The sequence below is a fragment of the Diadema antillarum genome, unplaced genomic scaffold (assembly GCF_040938485.1).
Source record: "Diadema antillarum isolate AM-2024a unplaced genomic scaffold, OU_Dant_1.0 seq00000708_RagTag, whole genome shotgun sequence".
Classification (NCBI taxonomy): domain Eukaryota; kingdom Metazoa; phylum Echinodermata; class Echinoidea; order Diadematoida; family Diadematidae; genus Diadema; species Diadema antillarum.
The window spans coordinates 57,470-72,833 of record NW_027271612.1 but is presented as its reverse complement, the minus strand read 5'-3'; the positions used below and the strand labels follow the sequence as shown (position 1 = coordinate 72,833).

Here is a 15,364-nt window from a genome sequence, read left to right as displayed (position 1 = left end):
TGGAAATTTTCGCTCATTTCGCGCTTCCAGAAGGTAACACGAAAATAAAGGCACGTGAATATTTTTGCATGTATTACGTTGTCGTTCCTGTAATCAAATGTCCTGATTCCGCGGAATTAAGAACATGCAAAATTCATCTAACCCAGCCAAGCGCGCAAAAATTACTAACAAATTATATCCACTTTTACAGGACAGTATCCGTTAAAAAAAATTGGGGAAAAAAAAATAATGTGTATAGCGCCATGCGTGAAAAACACGGAGGTCCCGAAAGCATGAAACAGCATGGTCCGTGTGACGTCATTTACGCACTTCGGAGGCTCGTTCGCATTCACGCATGCGCGAACTGCTAGGTACCCTCTTTCTGCGGAATGGCGACATGTGCATGGGCTTGAAAGCATAACGAACGGAATTTCTATGATTTCGAGTGCCTCGGATGTCTGCCAGCAAGAGCTTCTATATTTTATAGTTTTATTCTGGAAGAGGAAGACTGAGTTTGGGTCACAGGGTGCACAAAGAGAGACATTTTCTTAAAATTTAGCATTCTATATTTCGCCGTGAAACAACTGGAAGGAGCAGGAGGAGTGTGTAGGTAAGTACACGTATGGTTCAGAGGTGGGAACGATACTCGATAGCTTGTCTGTGTGCGCACGGGATCGGGACTGCAAGACACTACCACGAGATCTTGCTTTTTTACAATAATGGAACGTGCTGAAGATGCAATAATGTGCGTGTACAGAGTTTAAGTTATCAATTTCATCTTGAACATACCAGCTACATTAGAGATTGCGGTTACATTGTCAAAAGATATACTCTGCCCAGCTATAGATCGGGCTTTTGCCTGTGGCTGTTTGCAGGTACTTGTACGTGAGTTTCCGATATGGGCCGACTGCGCTGCATGCATGCAGCCACCGCACGTACTGTGTGTACCCTACGTACATTTCTACACATGCATGTGCGCGCTAATGGCCAAATGCAGCGCGCCGCTGCCGCCCGGAGCTGGTTCAAGCGAGGAATGCTATAGATCAATCAGAATGAAATGGTATTCCCCGGTATGAAATTACCGCCATTTACGTCATTAGGAGACAACCTGACTGGAAACTATTTAGTAATGTGTCAAATAGAGAATATTTAATTAATATTGTTATTCTTCAAAAATTAGATGATTTAAAACATGCAAAACATCTATCGGCATGTGGAGCGGAATTTAATTTCAAAGTTGAATGTGATATAGAAATGGAACATGACTTGTATTTTTGTTTAGGCAGTGTATACAACCACACGTGTGTGTCTTTACCATCCAGCCACACGAGTGTGGTTGTAGCCATGGCCCGAGTCGCTGGATACAGCCACACTCGTGTGTAATGTAGTGTACATATCCACACACGGCGAGAAGCTTTATACATGGTTGGGGCACCACCTATCGGCAGGGCACCTTCCCATCGGCACCCTGCGTATCATGGCTGTTTGCGTATAGAACGAAAAAGTAAGCGCGGGATTAAGTGTCATTAGCTATAAAAACAATAAAAACGAAGAAACGAAAATCAAACTCAAACAAACCAAGCTAAAAATTACACATCCGCTCAGTAATGACGCATGGCTGTGAAATTCACGTGTATTACCTATGGCCTGTGAAATTCACGTGTATTACCTATGCTGTGAAATTCACGTGTATACCTATGGAGGTTAGGGGGTGCCGATCGCAAGGTTCCCTTTTTAGCTGCGTGAAGAAAACGGAACGCACGCACTAAAATTGCGCTATTTTAAAACGGAGATTCATAATCAACGAGACGGTCACGACATTCAAAACTGCAGTATTTATGGCATTGAGGTAAGAATTAGGCGGATTTGTGTTATATTTTTAGAATAAACAAGCTACAGATCCTTAGGGTGACGATACGTGGTACCCCCAACCCTACATTGCGTAGCGGGGAACACGCTGTGTGTGGTCACATCAACACGCGATAAAGCAATGAACTTACCTCCTAGATTAATTTCATTTAATATTATCTCACCATCGCCACCTAGTAGACATTTTATTTTGAACTTTATTCTCATTTTTCTTTATTTGATAAGATGAATTTAAAATCAATAGCAAAGTTACAATTGATTTTGCACTTTGATTTACGATTGATCATGCATCGCGTCATTATTTAGACTTCGCCTTCATTCGTTCGGGTACAGTAACTCGCAAATCGGGCACCTAGCGTACGCAGGCAGCTGGCACGCGGGTCCCTGCTGGGGTGGTGCAGGCGGCAGCACAACTGCGCTGGCTAGGCTACTGCTGCAGCTGCGCTGAGCAATCGCTAGCATGCACCCGAAGTCACGATGTACATGATGTAGGGCCTGCCACCTGCAGTCTAGTGATGTCAGTCCAAAGTCCCCCAGTTTAGCGGCAGTTGTAACTTTGCTTTTAATTCTAGACCCACCGTATCAAGCAAACACGATAAGAACGGAGCAATAAAAAATATTTGTAAGAAAACAATATTAGAAGGTATGAAAATGAGGTTACTTTCATCGCTTTGCGAGCAAGCTGGTTGTGTGGTGTTCATGTGCTTGATACGCACGGCGATCAGTTTCTCCGTGTGTGTGGATATGTACACTGTACATTACACACGAGTGTGGCTGTATCCAGCGACTCGGGCCATGGCTACAACCACACTCGTGTGGCAGGATGGTAAAGACACACGCGTGTGGTTGTATACACTGCCTTTTGTTTATGCTGTGGCTATGGTCTGGCTCGGGTGGTGGAGTCACCACAATCAACTTGTGATATATGATTATAAAGCCAAGTAAAAAACAAAGTAGTTTCTATTCCTAATGTGCATCCAATTTTGTTGGTGCATCATTTTATTATTTTTTTTTGTTCACTATTCAATGCAAGCCGCCCATAATTCCACCAGAATGGCCTATATACAGGGTGGCCCAGAAAGAACGGAACACCTAAGATCTTTAATTTCAGCAATATTCATGCAAATATGTCATTATTTTGCATGCTATCAGAAAGACCATTATTTTTCCAATAGAATGACACAAAGTTCTTTAATTTTGGTTAATGCGTTGTGATTTTATGACCATTTTTGTCTCGCCCACTGGAGGTGAAGGCGAGACTAATTATAAGGGATCCAAATGGCGTCCGTCCGTCGTCCGTCCGTCATCCGTCCGTCGTCCGTCACAAATGTTAAAGTTTACCTGCAAGACTCTCTTATGATGCATAACTTGGCAACTGTTACAGCAATGGCAGCCACACTTGGGTGATAGAAGCACTAGGGGTATCTTCATGTTATGGTGTTGTCAGAGGTCATGTGATGATGTCAAAGGTCATTTGAGGTCATATATTAAAGAGTATGTGCAAGACTCTCTTTTCTATGTTAAAGTTTACCTGCAAGACTCTCTTTTGACAAATAACTTCACATAAGTTGCTTGGATTACAACCTAACTTGGGTCATAGATGCACTTGGGGTACCTTCATGTTATGGTGCCGTTGGAGGTCACAGGATAAGGTCAAAGGTCATTTGAGGTCATACGTTAAAGTTTACTTGCAAGACTCTCTTATCACATGTAACTCGACACATGTTGCTACAATGGCAATCAAACTTGGGTGATGGATGCACTGGGGGTACCTTCATGTTATAGTGCCGTAAGAGGTCACATGATAAGGTCAAAGGTCATTTGAGGTCATACGTTAAAGTTTACTTGCAAGACTCTCTTATCACACGTAACTCAGCACATGTTGCTACAATGGCAATCAAACTTGGGTGATGGTAGATGTCTCTTGGGAAATTGAAGGTAACCACAAGGTCAAAGGTTACAGACAGGGGTCAACGAACTTTTAGGGCCCAATGTTAAGTTTTTAGGGCGCATTTCGTTTATGGCTTATGACTTTTGATCCCTTTGTCCGTTTGTGACCAAACTTGGATGGAAGATGTCCCATGGGGAGGTGAAGGTCGTCACAAGGTCAAAGGTCACAGACAGGGGTCAACAAACTATTAGGGCCCAATGTTATGTTTTTAGGGCGCGTTTTGATTGTGGCTCATAACTTTTGATCCCTATGACCGTTTGTGACCAAACTTGGACGGTAGATGTCCCTTGGGGAGTTAAAGGTCATCACAAGGTCAAAGGTCACAGAAAGGGGTCAACAAATTTTTAGGGCCCAATGTTAAGTTTTTACGACGCGTTTCGATTATGGCTCATTACTTTTGATCCCTTTGTCCGTTTGTGACCAAACTTGGATGGTAAATGTCCCTTAGGTGTTGAAGGTCACCACAAGGTCAAAGGTCATAAGCAGATCAATTAACTTCTGGGAGTTATAAAGAATATTAATTCCTTGTACGCGAATGGGCGAGACACAATTTGGCGATTGCCTTGTTGTAAACCCTTTCAGTTTTCAAAATGTGATCATTTTGGACTCTCAGAGATACCGAAACCAGCGAGAATCCGGCTTGCCATAGAATCAGTGGCATTCACTATGTGTGGAATGTGGGGCAGACGGTGTGATTGTCATTGTCCGTTACCATTGTGAATGAGACAAATGGCTACTGGTTCTATGGCAAGCCAAACACACACACAAATACAAATTCAGTATTTTATTAGGGCATGCTACATGCCTTGTATACCAAAATTTTGATAGAAAAAGGAAAGGAAATAGACCATAATGATGGCTACTGGAATGTACACTGGGTGAGAAGCCATTACTGTATACGCCAAATATTACGCGGGGTTTTTATTTATTTTTGCGAATTTCGCGAGTCAGGTGCTATCCGCGAATATGAAAGACACATGAAAATATTGGCTGTGATTCCGGTGTGAATGTGATGTGCACATATACCTTTCTCTATTCAGTACTGTACTCCACGATCCAAAATTTAACCACTCGCAAAATCGTCGGGAAGTCTTTCTTCATGTTAAGGCCAAGTAAAAAAAGAAACCAGTTTCTCGTCCTCGCGCGCATCGATTTTGGCCGCGGCGTCGATTTTTTTACTATTTACTATTTTCAAAATGGCGCTGAAAATACCAAGAAATTCATAATTCTCGTCCCAGCCTGCTCCCCGCCCGCATTGATTTTCAGTTGCCGCATCGACTTTTTTTGATATTTACTATTTTTTCGGCCGCCGTAAAAAAAAAATCGACAATTCACCTACCAATCGTGATGATGTCTCATTTCTAATTACGCCTTGCGTCCTCTACTTAGCTGTAGTACAGCTGTAGCTTCTGTAGTGCGTATATAATAATGCATGCATTTCACACTGCGAGCTCGGCAAGGAGGAATGACCCACAAAGCAGTCGAACTGAGTTGGATGGGTGGGCGGCGCGGGCCGGCCTGGGTTGTGATGTACAGCGCACTCGGTACGTCGTGAACGCGATAGCGGCAACATTATTGCGAACAATCGCTGATATTCAACGCATAATTATTTTGCGCATTGTTCGTATTTTTCCCCTTTTCTCATATCTTAAGCGGATGAATTGTACTGTACAAATGCTTGTGAGGATTGTATCGAGTTTGTATACATTTTCATGTCATTGTGACTATGTGCATGTGTGTGCAGTGTCGGAAGGTACGGTGCCAGTGCAGTGGCGCTGGCCGTGCCGCACCGTATTGGCAAAGGGTGCGTGTCTGTACAGCTGTAGCTAGCTGTCCAGGGGGGTGTTTCATAAAGCTGCTCGTAAAGTTACGAACAACTTACGAGCGACTGGTGATCAGTTCTTGTGCTGAATTATGGAAATTCTGATAAGTACTGTATAGCACAACAGAACTGATCACCAGTCGCTCGTAAGTCGTTCGTAACTTTACGAACAGCTTTATGAAACAGGGCCCAGGGTCCCCATCCCCTGGTCTGTCAGCTGTCTGCAGGCACGCATGAACACATTCGAATGTGTAACCCGCTAGAGGCCCGTACACTCTGCTCTGTAACGTTGCATCTGACGGCGATGTATTGTTCTATTTTGAAGAGAAAATGAATGCGCTTTCCAGCAAATGTAGAATTATTAAATGGGTGTATCTACAAAATAAATACCTTTTCCATGGATTCTGGTTTGTCTCGTATTTCTGCGGGATACTTTTTTTTAACGATGTAAATTCACGGACACGGCCGTGAGTCGTATCATCTGTAGTGTGGTATACAATCATTCATCATTTAAATAATGAGTGATTATCAAATGTCTTTTTGGAACATGAAGGAACATCTTTAAATGTTTAATGCCACAATGCCATATCAGTATCATTTTGACATCCATCTGCAATTGTACAAGCCAGTTTCCAGTTGAATGTGCTACAATAATTGTACTGTGAAGAAATGCAGATACATACCAGCTGTGTTTTATGGACACAAAAAGTCACAAACACCACTGATAAATAAAGCAGTGTTTTGAATATCCTGGAATTTATTTCAGTCGTACATTTGTTGAAAGACATGTTTTATACCTGTTTCAATTAATAGCACAATACATCAGAATTGCAAGTACACTGGTATCAGAAATGCCATTACAACACTAAATACACTGTACCAGTATTAAGATGGTCATTTTCCCTTGACATCTGTGTGGAAAGAAAAAGCAAATGTATTTCTGCAAGCATGAAGTTTCATTTCAAGTATGGTACATATATCTATTTGTTTGAAAATGCACAGAGTGCAGGCAAGACATACACTTGGGAACTGGTCCCTCATAACACAGCTGCCAGAGTGATATTTCATTTCATAAATTGGATATAGAAAATAGTAAAGCCCTCTCTCGTTACCTTTCTCAGAATTACCGGACGAGAAACACATATTACTTTCATTTTGACAATCCTCTAAAAAATACCAAGATGTCAAATAGTAAGGACCTCCCTCATCGCCTTGCTCAAAAAACCCAGATGAGAAACTACTTTCTTTTTTTACTTGGCCTAATAGTCAGTTTCTCATGTTTTGAAACAAGACATGGTTTTGGGCATGACAGAAAGGCAAGAAGAACTTGGCTTGTGTGCTTTATTGCATGCGGAAGTTTGGTTTAATAGGAAATGTTTGGAAGGATCATTTCAAGAAAAAACTAGTGGCCAAAACTAGTGGTGCTAAGTACAGTATTTTGTGAAGTGTATCACGCCAACAAAGCCACTTCAAACATAGCAGAGTCAAGAAAAAAAGTTAAAAAAAGTAAAGAAAAAGAAGAGAAGCAGAAATAATACTATGAAGATTGATTAGTTAGATTTTGTGTGATTTCATTCTGTTAACTTTATATACTTCACAATGGCTTTTTATGCCTCCGCCCGAAGGGTGCCAGAAACATTATTTTAAAATTCAAATAGAAGTAACAATCGGTATTGATGATTGATGATGGTTCTGTTTTGATTTCAGGGAGCTTCCTGACGCAGACCATCCTCGAAAGCATAGTCTGAAGAGTGTGGCATCTTTGACAGATTTACGAGGAACTTCGTTCCCAGCCATGGCAGTTTGAAGAACACATGCTGCACCTAGCCAAAAACACTGAGCATACATCAGCGAGAAGCAATATTTCTGCAGCAACGAGTCGTGTGAAAGTGTTTTGAGAGTGGTGCAAGATCCAGGTTGCCATGGCTGCTGAAGTGGCGAAACAGCCGAGCTACAGCAGCGCTGTTTTAGGGCCACCGGAGAAAGTTCAGCAGGACCCCATTCCAACGGAGAACCATGAGGCGGCACAGAATTCGTCGGAGTCGAAGGAAAATGTGAATCCAGCGACAGCGCCCCCTGTGTCCAAGGACGGAAAGCAGGAAGAAGCGCAGGAGAAGGATGGCAAGACACCCGAAAAAGCGGCGGAGAAAAAGAAGTTTGTTCCAGCTCCCCCGCCTAAGGTGAATGCATGGCATCGGAACAAGGAGGTAACACCGCCTGTGGTGCCAAGTGTTCAAAACAGCGTGACGTCACCACCGCCTCCGTCTCTTTCGCAGCCTCAACCGGCCGCGGTTTCAGCCGCCTCACGACCACCGCCAAACTCCAATCAAAAGCAATCTCAAAATAGCAAGGCCTATCAGGCAGCTAAGTCTGGTGGGGGTAGGACTAACTCCAGACAGCCCAACGGGCCCCGTGACAAGCAGAAGAGCCCAAGGACAGACAAGAGTGCCAGGGACCCCAAGGAAACCGAGGAGGCCAAGAAGGAAATGATGGCCAAGAAAAAAGTGGACGCCACGCCGGCGCCACCGCCTAAAGTCAATGCATGGACCAAAGCACCCATTAATCCTGTCGTGGCACCCACAGCAAATGCTGCTGGTAGTTCAAGTCCGGCACTTACTACTACATCTGCTGCTGCTGCTGCTGCTGCCCCTGCCCCGGTTGCTAAGGTCAATGGTAAGTATCCCTTTGTGTCACATACTGCAGTAATCACCTTTTCTGCCCTCAGACCAGTGCTTCTGCCAGGTAGGTCAGTGCAATAGAACATTTGATTCTATTTTTATTTATTTATTTCTAATCTTTTGTCAGGGTAGTCCATTCACCAATAAATAGTGGTCTTCCATGGAGCCCTGAATAATATTGATGAACATATGTACATTAAATAGCAAAATGTATATATACAGAAGATGACATATACAGTGTAGATACATACCAGCATGATTCTATGTTGTAGTTTAAGCCTTTCTTGCACTTGCATACATTTTGATAGCTTTTCTTCTGTTTGGCTTAAAGGAACTTATATACACAGTTTAGGATATGTTTATGTTTGTTTACATGCAATCCTGAGTTAGTCACTTTTTTTTTAAAATTGTGTGTCTGTAAAGCTAGAGTTTAGTTTTGAGTGTGAATAACCAAACTTTCATCAGATAAAATTGTTTCACTTTCAGAAGGAGTGAAAGGCAATAACATGCTATTGCTCTGTTAAGTGGAAGCAACTGTGGACAGCTGAACCCTCATACAATGCGTCCATTGACCCATGTCAGCCCACATGCCCCATCCACTACTCATCAATGAGATTTGTGTTATGAGCATTGATACAAAATGCAGGTTTACTGATGCTATTGACTTCAGATTTTTGAAGGAAAAGTGTCACATTGCTATCAACTTACAAATCAAAAGTTGTAACAAATCTCGTTCAAATAGAGGAGAGAAAATTCACTGCCTATTTTATTAGAACAGTGGGCATTTATTATGTCTGTCACTGTAGACATTACATACAAAGTGCAGTCAAATCTGTCTGTAGTGGTCACCCAAAGGAGGCAAAAAAGTGACTGTTGTAGACAGGTGGCCGCTGTAGACAGGTTATCCGACTTTATGTGCATTGCCTACATGTACATGTATCATCGTTGCATACATCTACAAGTACACGTGTACACATGAATGTGTATACGTATGCACACTTGTGTTTCATTCATTGAACAATGCTGATGTTTGTCAAGTTGTTGCACAGTAGCATGTGCACAGTTGTGAAGAAAGCTTTACACTAATTGCATTATCATGACTGAATGACTAATGAATGCAGCGATGGTGATCACTGAACGTTGCTCGTGAATGACAGGCACGCGACAAAGCAGAAAATCACACTGAATTACCGGCTCGGTTATGGCTCCATGTGGGTCTGTGGCCGCTATAGACGAGCTAAAATCTACCGCGGGAAACAAAATTTGTGGCCGCTGGCCGCGTTAGATAGGTGGTCGCTATACACAGGGTCTTTAACAGGGCTTTTCTCTGAGGGATTTTTCAGTGGTGGCATACGGCAGGTGACTGCTATAGACAGGTGGCCACTAAGGCAGGTTTGACTGTACTGTACTTTGATAGTGCATACACAATATGGCATCACAGGACCATGTTGTGGGTTACATACATGTCTGAATTCAGTCACATTTTTACACCTTAACCCTATATCTGTCACATACGCCGTAGCCAGACTGCTCAGACATTTTGCAGTGCACAGACACAAGATTGTTGATGGCCATTTCTGATTATTATTATTGACATTAATGTGTCATGTTATACATCATTTGAAAGCTTATGGTCTAAACTTTAATTTTCCGTAATAATCTGAGTGAGGGCGCACTTCAATTTTAAGTAGGACGCCCTCTTATGTCACATAATTATCAATGCAGACATATTTCTACATGTTACCACCTCATTTTTCCACACAACATAAGCTTGCATCACAAAAAGGTCTCATAGATGTTGTAGAGAATTTATTCAGCTTTCAGATGGTATGATTTTTTCATCAATAGCATCAGTACTTTTCATTTTATGAACAAAAGTCTGTGGCAATTACAACCTAGATTTCACACATTTTTGTAATTTCTGATTTTGTGAGTGATGTTGGCCTGAAAGTAGACAAAGCATGTTTGTATCCTGTCAAGCTGAAAATATAAATTGAATTGTGCTTTTTTCTTTCAAATTTATATTAATCTTCTCCTATGATAATGCCATAATCATAAGATAATCTCAGGATAAAAAATGTTATTGAAAATATCGACGTTGCGTCGTTGGAGTGTCCATGCATTCCAGTTGATCATCATATGCTAGTCTACGACTTTCTGCACTTTCCTTATTGAAACAGAATTAACTATCACAGCAGTCATTTTCTTTATGATAAACCTGCATTGATCTGAAGTTTCGCATAGTGACGGTTTCATCATGTAATAATAATAAACAGTCAAACATACCCCAACATCAAGACTGTACAGCTTCAAGCCGCCAGCAGGAAGCTACTGTAACCCTATTGCTCCTTCCACCTGCCCCGCTGGCCCCGGCTAACTAGAGACCCATTGCACTGCTGTAACTGCTGCACCGAATGAGCAGTGTTCATCTATTCTTCAGATCATTTATGAGGCCGATATTACTGAAACTATACACCTTCACAGAATTCAGAGATGTTGAAATCCCTAATCTGAATGTTTTCACTTCATGTTTTACTATTTTGACTTAGATAAAATAGATGAAAATTGACCCACGTGTACGATCTTTTCATCGCTCGCGGCGATCTCTATTACAGTCCCACATATACAGATTCGTGTAAGTTCTCCACACATGGCAAAACTGTACACAATACATTGCAGTCTGAATGCAAATGAACATGGGCGGGGCCACCACAATTTCTTGGACTTTGAGAAAGCTTTCCTGATTGGTTAAAGGTGGAGAAGCTTTTTTCACGCTGGAAGTCGTTTCCTTACACTGTCAGCCAATCACAAATGAGTTTATAGAGTGGTAGTGTCATAGCCTTTGAAGTAATCTGTCAATCAAAATAGGGCCGATAATATCGGCCGAAGCATTTCTATTGCAGTTTTTGGGCCGATTTAATCGGCCCGTGACAGAGATAGGGTTAAGAAAGGCAGATGACATAACCTGGCATTGATGCACGCATTAAAATGCACAAAATAGACCTGCCAACTTGATCAAGAACAACAACAACTAACAAGAAATTACAATGTAAGTTCCTGCATTCCAAGTAACATGAATCTGAGAACAGAATCTGAGTTCTGTATATGTGAGTTATGTTGCTGAAGATTTCTCTTTGTTTTTTTATAGGGAACGGTGATACACCATTCCCAAATAGTAGTGATTAGAATGCTGCCATCTAGCGAAGCATTTGTGATATGCGCAATCAATATGACATTCCAGAAAATTGCTGTTAGTGAAAGTGAGTCTCATTATACGTGTTGTTGGAATTATCTGGCCTTCTTTACTGAAAATGAACAGCTGTTGTGTAGGTATTCCCACATGCACTCACAAAAAAAAAAAAGATATAAAATGATGGAGTGTACAATGTGTGTATTTGGTTAGTGTCAACAGTGTCACGCATAGGAAGATTTTGATGAATAATCCCAGAAGGTAAAACTAGCCATTAGCTTTTGTTACTGGCCAGAGGAAGAAGGACATCTAACCACAACTTTGGCTGACCTAATATGAAATGTCATCACATAATATCTGTCTGAAATGAAAAAAAAAATATTCTGCTGTATTGATGAATCATGTTGAATGTATGTCTTTCAGAAGTGGAGGTAGCCATCAAATATGCTTAATTTTTCAACAACTACATTGTACTGTTTATGTAGTTTAAACTCTTCTCTTTGTTTTCCTTGTCTGATGTACTAAGTGTGTTCATTCATTTCCTGCATTTGATATATACAGTGTATTTAATGTCTCTTTTTTTCTTCTCAAAGCAAAGGCCTTATTGCAGTTTATTGACTTAAACTTGAGATTACATTCCTTCATCAATTGGATGTCAGTTTAGGAGGACGAAGACCTGTACTGACTTCAGTTTATATAATTTGTAAACTTTTCCATTGAGAGCACTTGGCAGAAAAATATTTAGTATTGCAGTCAAACCTGCCTTAGCGGCCACTGTCTATAGTGGCCACCTGCCGTATGTAGCAACTGAAAGATCCCCCGAGAGAAAAGCCCTGTTAGAGACCCTGTTTGTAGCGACCACCTGTCCCGCGTGGCCAGCGGCCACGAATTTTCACTCCCACGGTACATTTTAACCTGTCTATATAGCGGCCAACGGGAGCGGCAAAAGACCCACACGGAGCCGCTGCTGCAGCTGAGCTGACAATTTAGCATGATTTCTGTTTTGTAGCCTTGCCAGTCATTCATGGGTAACATTCAATGATAGCCACCCTTCCACTCGTCACTCGTTCAGTCATGATAATGGACAAGTGTAAAGCTTTCTTCACGATTATACACATGCTACTGTGGGACAACTTGATCAATACTGGCATTGTTCAACACATGTGTGTATCATGCGTATGCACAGCAGTATACATACAATTTGTACAGTATGTAAGTACTATACAATGATGTAGACATGCACACAAAGGTCAGATAACCTGTCTATAACAGCCACTCTTCTTTGTCTCCCTTGGGTGGCTGCTATTGACAGGTTTGACTGTAGTCCAAAACTGGCTCGGTATTTAGTTCCCTAACTATGTCATCATTTTCAGGTTCTTTGCGTACACTACAAAGTATATGCATCCTCATAGATTTTGTGGCACAGTTCCCTTGAAAGTGCAGGCTTTGGGACAACACAAAAAGGTGCTAACTACACTGTATGTAGGTTTTGTTGAGTTTGACGTATTGATGGTAAACAGCAATTGAATAGTCAGTCATCTTCTGTGAGGCCCTTATACACTTTTGCCTACCATATGGTAACTTTGTCATAGACTTGAACACGAATCTGAGTCGAAACTGCTGTGATCCTCACCATGTTTGGTGTACATTGTGCAGCATATACACGGTGTAGAAAAATAATGTAATTTACACTGACACTGTTGTACATACAAAGCAACATTGCAGCCACAATGCAGTTTTACACCTGACCGCAGCAAGCATGCTTCCCATTGATTTTGTGTGCATTGAAGCTGAAGGTCATGGTGTGGGGGCCCCACAGCGTGCATTGTGTGTGAGGCTTTGACGGCCGAGTAGATTCGTAATGGCAGACCTTCTGTGACGCTAGAGCCGCACCATGCAATGTGGCAATGCCTGGTGTTGGTAGCGTGCATTGGAGTGAGATTTCAGTGCATAGGGTTACTGCTTACACTCTGTGAAGACATACTAGGTGGACTAGAGCTTTGCCTCTGGAAGTGCAAAGGTCAGAGCTAACTCTATCAGAGATGGGAATTTGCCCAGGGGAATGGTCATTAAAGCTATTGTTATAATGCATTATTGTGGAAACTACAGGGTAATGGGCTGTCTGTTGGGGTGTTTGCACAGCTAATCTTTTGACTGATATGGAAATACAGATAGTCTTGTGGTTCAGTCAGTTTTCTTATTAATCATCAAGTACCACAGATTTTCAGATCCACACAATATGCACATTGTGATGCATACATGTACAGTACTAAATACAGTATCTTTCCCCTTCTTTGTTTCTTTCACTCTCTCCCTCTCTGTCATGCGCTAATAAACAAGAATGCAAGTACACAAAATGTGTGAGTCTAAAAAAAAAGATTTTTGACATTAATTTCAAATTCAAACATACACTGTACTTATATTTCAAGGGGTTCTTATTTTCTTGCACCTATTTCACATTTGGAAAGAATGATGAGGTTGCAGTACCAACCAATCATTAGGAAATTGATGGGTTTATCACTTGAGCTAAATTTGCATGTTGCAACCATAAGACTGATGTGAGTCCAAACTTCCATCAGTGTCAAATTTTCCCACCATTGAGAACTGAAGTGGGAAACTTCAAACCCAGTCTTATTTGAATCACTACTGAAAAGACTGGTGCTTAAGTACTCTAACGAGCACATATGCAAATATGAAACTGATGTACCGGTATACTTAGACGTACAGCCCAGTCATACCCACCCCCCCCCCCCCCCATTAAAGAATAAATGAATAAATCAGAGTCCTGTTCTTTCCCATAAGACGACAGAAGTAAGTAAAGAAAGTTTTGGCAGCCTTCCAATAAACACTCGTGATTCCTACCCAGTCAGTCAAGTCATTCAGATATGCTGAGAGGTCAAAGGGAGTGGAGATGGAGGCAAACCATAGTCTTGTATTTGCAGCACTCACTCGACTGGCTCTTCTCTGCCCTCGTATTGTTGACAAAATCTTTAAACAAAAAAAGAGTAAAACGTGTAGTTCTCATTTGCCTGCAGAATTGTCTGCTAGTATTTTTGCTCTAAAATGTACAGATATGCATGAGAATTTAGAGATATAACACTGAATTCCCCAATGTGTCTTCATAGTTGGACATGAGAGAAAACTTTAAAAATGTTTTCTGCAGTGCTAATACATGTAACTGTGTTATCTTTATGTTCTTATAATGTGAAATGTCTGAAGTGACGCAGGAATAAAAATCAGTGTAATGCAGAGACACACTACAGTACGCGCAATAAGAAACGCCTCCGTCAATTTCGTTTTCCAACGAAAGTTCGTTATCGATCCAGTAGCAACGATTCTGACGCTTTGTGGACGCTTTGTGGACGCATTTCACGCACGACCGCCCGCTCAATTCCGTTCGGCAAATGCGTTGCTCGTTCGGAAAATGCGTGTTCGGAGCTCGGCAGTTTCGTCCAAATTTCGTTAGAAGCGTCCGTGATCCAAGGCGCACATGGAATACACGTGTGTGTAGTGGCCACATCCACTACTAGCCAGCCGGCAAGAATCACACTGCAAGACTCAGCAAGTAGCACAGCGGTCGGAATGAGAACTGTAGACAGGCGTGGAATTCACCTGATACACATGATAATATTAAAATGGTAACATGTATACATATATCGATGCCGTTTTCATTGAAGCAATTTGTAAAAGTTTTAGTTTCCCTTACCCTAGCTGTAAGTACGGTACCGTTTTATCACTGCATTTAGTAAGTCACCTGATACATCCATTTCATGCTGCTGGCTGCATGTAACCGTATTAACCAGGGAAAGTGCACGTGGTGGGAAAGGCGAGTGCGCCGTGTGTGCGTCGCCATTGCTATGGCATGGCTCGCTCGC

At 41.8% G+C, this 15,364-nt stretch overlaps 1 protein-coding gene across 1 annotated transcript in view; it reads left to right on the top strand.

Annotated features, from left to right (window-relative positions):
• The first annotated feature begins 381 nt into the window (after positions 1–381).
• Positions 382–15,364, top strand: part of LOC139737831 (uncharacterized) — a 55,764-nt gene continuing 40,781 nt past the window's right edge. The window contains exons 1-2 of the mRNA XM_071648505.1: positions 382–589; positions 7,329–8,294. Of these exons, the coding sequence (XP_071504606.1) occupies positions 7,544–8,294 (751 nt within the window). The 5' untranslated portion in view covers positions 382–589; positions 7,329–7,543. The remainder of the gene's footprint in view (positions 590–7,328; positions 8,295–15,364) is intronic.